Consider the following 4,253-nt stretch of genomic DNA (forward strand, 5'->3'; position numbering starts at 1 on the left):
TGTATCTGTGTTTGTGTGTCTGCGCACACATGTGTGAGTGTGTGTGTATGTGTGAATGTGTGTGTGTCTGTGTCCCTGTATATATGTGTGTGTCTGTGTGTGTATGTGTATGTGTATGTGTGAGTTTATGTTACTGTGTTATCTCGTAATGTGTATCCAGTTATATAATTAAAACCTGTTCTCATTCTTGCTCAGTTTGATGCTGCTTCTCTTGAAGCTTCAAAGAATAACGAAGCTCTTCAAGCAACAAAGAATGAGCTGACCAATATCCGGCGCCAGATCAAAAACCTGGAGGTTGAGCAACGCTCCTTGATGGCCATGGTAAGCCCCCAATTCAAGCACAGTCAGGAAAGCAGTATCTGTTATCAGTGTTCAGCACTGAATCCACTCTCTCTTTCTCACCCTCAACCTTTCCTCTCTCTCTCTCTCTCTCTCTTGCTCTTCACCCCACACCCTCCCCCACCCTCTCTCTCTCTCTCCCTCCCAACCTCTCTTTGTCTCTTCAAACCCCACACTCTCTCATGGCACCACATCCACAAACATTCACTCCCTCACCACAGCCTCCCTCAGTAGCAGCGGTGTGTACTATCTACAAGATGCATTACAGAAATTTGCCAAAGATTCTCATACAGCAAATGCACAAACCACTTCCATTTAGAAGGACAAGGGCAGCAGATACATGGGAACACCACCCCCTGCAACTTCCCCGCCAAGCCACTCACCATCCTGACTTGGAAATATATCGCCGTTCCTTCGCTGTTGCTGCTTCAGTTCCCTCCCTAAGGACATTGTGGGTCTACCTACAGCACATGGACTGCAGCGGTTCAAGAAGGCAGCTCACCCCCACCTTCTCAAGGGGCAACTAGGGACGGGCAATAAATGCTGGGCCCAGCCAGTGACACCCACATCCAGTGAACAATTTAAAGTAAGTCCCGTCACAATTGTTCTCATCAACTTTACAGATTTCAGATCGAATGGAGCAAGTACGTTAGTTCTGTTCTGTGTCAAGGAAACTGAGAGTTGATGAAAGCCTGTTCTGTCAGCTGGTCATTGGGTGTAAACCTTCCCTCGTACCATTGGCTCAAACTCAGCCTGGGCAGTGTGACTGGCACATGAGCAAGGGGTTTCTTTGGTTTTGGCAGAGTGAACATCTGCTAACAGAGTCTGGTGAACAAGCTCCTTACTGATCGCAGGAGCCTATCTTAACTCATAACAAGCCCCGCGCATCTATCACTCCCTCTGCTGCTCCTGGTTAAGGACCACCTTGTTTTTCAAATTGTTATTGTTGTTCTCAAATCCCTCTGTGAGCTTGCCCCTCCCTATCTGAGGAAGGGTCACCAGACCTGAAACGTTAACTCTGTTTTTTCCTTCACAGATGCTGCCAGACCTGCTGAGCTTTTCCAGCAACTTTGTTTTTGTTTGTCCGTATCTGTACTCCCCTCCAAACCCCTCAACCTTCTGCGTTCTCTGTGGTCCTCCAATTCTGGACTCTTGAACATTCCTGATTTTAATCTCAGCCATTGGCGGTCATATTTTAAGCTGCCTTAGCCCCGAGCTCTGGAATTCTCTCCTTGCCCTCCTTGATCTTGCTTTCCTCCTTCAACCTTCTGTCTTTGAATGAGCTTTTTGACACATGTCCTTATTTTGCTCAGTGATTTTGATAATGCTTATAGAAGCACATTTTACAAGTTAAAGTATGCAACATAAATACAAGCTGTTGTTATTAAATCATTCTCCTGTCATCAGATCAGTTCCCTTGAAGACACTTTGGAGGACACTGATCAGCGATTGGCTGCAGAGCTACAAGCCCTGAACCAGACCATCCAGCACCTGGAGGAGCAGCTCGCTGATAGCCACAGCAGACTGAAAGCTCAGAATTTGGAGTACCAGAACCTCCTCAACACCAAGATGAGACTGCAAGCTGAGATTGACACCTATCGTCGTCTGCTGGAAGTTGAAGGGTAAATTATCCTCACTCCTGAACTACAGTACGGCGTTAGATACAGAGTAAAGCTTCCTCTACACTGTCCCCCATCAAACACACCCAGGACAGGGACAGGATGGGGTTAGATATAGGGTAAAGCTCCCCGTACTCTGTCCCCATGAAAGACTCCCTGGACAGGCATGGCATCCAGGCATTTGCTGGGAAAGCCTGGGATAGACAGTGTTCTGAGAAAGTGTCACTGGACCCAAAACGTTAACTCTGATTTTTCCTTCAGAGTTGCTGCCAGACCTGCTGAGCTTTTCCAGCAACTTTGTTTTTGTACATGGTGGACAGAGTGGTTTCTGGGACACACAGGACTATGGGTATTATTGCTGCCATTGTTGCCTAATTGTTCCAGGGATTGATGAGTCAGATGACTTTAAATATGAACCTTAGTGTGGGATGGTAGGTTAAATGATGAAGCCTCATAAACTGAGTAAGTGACCCAAACTAGCTATCTCCATGTGCCATCTCAAACATGTTTCTGTCTTCCAGACATAGTCAAACAGATCATTTCAGAAGTTTTCCTGATTCAAGCACTGGAGGTGAGTTGGTGACTATTAGGTAGCTGATTCCAGTTGGAGCACTGTTTGGGCTATTTCAATTGGACTAGACTTAAGAAAGCCTACATACAATAAGACCATAAGACATGGGAGCAGAAATTAGGCCATTTAGCCCATTGAGTCTACTCCGCCATTCAATCAGGGCTGATAAGTTTCTCAGCCCTGTTCTCCTGCTTTCTCCTCGTAAACCTTGATCCCCTTGACAATCAAGAACCTATCTATCTCCATCTTAAATATAGTCAATGACTTCTATGGCAGTGAATTGCATAGATTCACCACTCTCTGGCTGAAGAAGTTTCTCCTTATCTCCGTTCTAAAAACACTTCCTTTACTCCAAGACTGTGCCTTCAGGTCCTAGTCTCTCCTACCAAACAGTGCTCCACCTGGAATTGGCTACCTAACCCAGACTCTACTGTGTATAGGATCAAACCCACTACATTTCTGCCATTGACATAATTTTAGATAGAAGGAAACCTGAAAGAAACACATTGGGGGTACTTCAACAGACCTAATATTAGTTACAAAATAGTAATAGGAGAATAGCGGGACCTAAAATAAACACATTACCAGGACCTGATGCTTTCCACCACATATGTGTATAATAAATGGGTGCTTAAATTGTAGGCGCACATTTCTGAATTTTCCAAATCTCTCTAGATTCTGAAATGATGCATTTGGATTAAAGATTTGGAAACATGTCCCTCCATTATTGAAAAGAGAGTGTGACTGGGTAACGATAGACCAGTCAATCCCTTATCAGTTATGGGCAGGTTTCTTAGAATTTGTTTGGCATAATGCGGTTAACCTCTGGGGCCTGTGTTCATGATTAATGAGTTGGTTTGGATTTATGAAGAGCCTGTAATGTCTGCCAAATCTAGTTGAACATTTGTAGTGTACTAGCATGGTGGACAGGAAGATCTCGCTGGATGCTCTCTGTGGGGACTTCCAGAGGTTTGCACACAGTGAAAATGAAAACCCATGGAACTGGTGGTGATATGAGTCAGGAACTGGAGAGGGGAGAGATGACAATGATGAAGGCAATGTTTGCCACTTGATAGTTGTGATGTGTAATGTCTCCTAAGGATCTGTACTTGTGCCTTAGCTTTTCACCATGTACATTACTAACTTAGATGACAGCAAAGATAATTTAAATCTTAGCTAACACAAAGATAGGAGGCACAGAAATTTATTTTGAATTCAATTGAATCATTTATTGTCACGTGTATTCAATGTAAAAATACAGTGAAAAGTACGTACCTTCACCGTACATACATGGCGCCATTCACATTAACTTAGAATAAGATAACCTTCCTGTCCACTGTCACAGTCCCACTCCGAGATTTCCAGCCCTCGCCGTGCCTCCTCAGAGTCCCGCTCCGGGATTTCCAGCCCTCGCCATGCCTCCCCAGAATTCCGCTCCGGGCTTTCCAGCCCTTGCCATGCCTAAGCTGACTCCCACTCTGGGATTTCCAGCCCTCGCCGTGCCTAAGCCAGAGTCCCGCTCTGGGATTACCAGCCCTCGCCATGCCTCCCCAGAGTCCCGCTCCGGGATTTCCAGCCCTCGCCATGTCTCAGCCGACTCCCGCTCCGGGATTTCCAGCCCTCACCGTGCCTCCGCCAGAGTTCCGCTTTGGGATTTCCAGCCCTTGCCATGCCTCCCCAGAGTCCCGCTCTGGGTTTTCCTGCCCTCGCCATGCCTCCGCCAG

The 4,253-nt window shown here is 46.2% G+C and overlaps 1 protein-coding gene across 2 annotated transcripts in view; it reads left to right on the top strand.

The window, feature by feature from the left end:
- The window catches only part of LOC109922676 (keratin, type I cytoskeletal 18-like), a 14,915-nt gene that overhangs the window by 9,202 nt on the left and 1,460 nt on the right, over positions 1–4,253 (top strand). Inside the window, exons 5-7 of one of the 2 annotated variants that reach the window (XM_020522716.2) lie at positions 196–321; positions 1,747–1,961; positions 2,480–2,529. In XM_020522716.2, coding sequence (XP_020378305.2) covers positions 196–321; positions 1,747–1,961; positions 2,480–2,529 — 391 coding nt within the window. The remainder of the gene's footprint in view (positions 1–195; positions 322–1,746; positions 1,962–2,479; positions 2,530–4,253) is intronic. The other variant, XM_048598540.1, reaches the window with a different exon arrangement.

This window comes from Rhincodon typus, chromosome 7 (genome assembly GCF_021869965.1).
Source record: "Rhincodon typus isolate 14 chromosome 7, sRhiTyp1.1, whole genome shotgun sequence".
Taxonomy (NCBI): Eukaryota; Metazoa; Chordata; class Chondrichthyes; order Orectolobiformes; family Rhincodontidae; genus Rhincodon; species Rhincodon typus.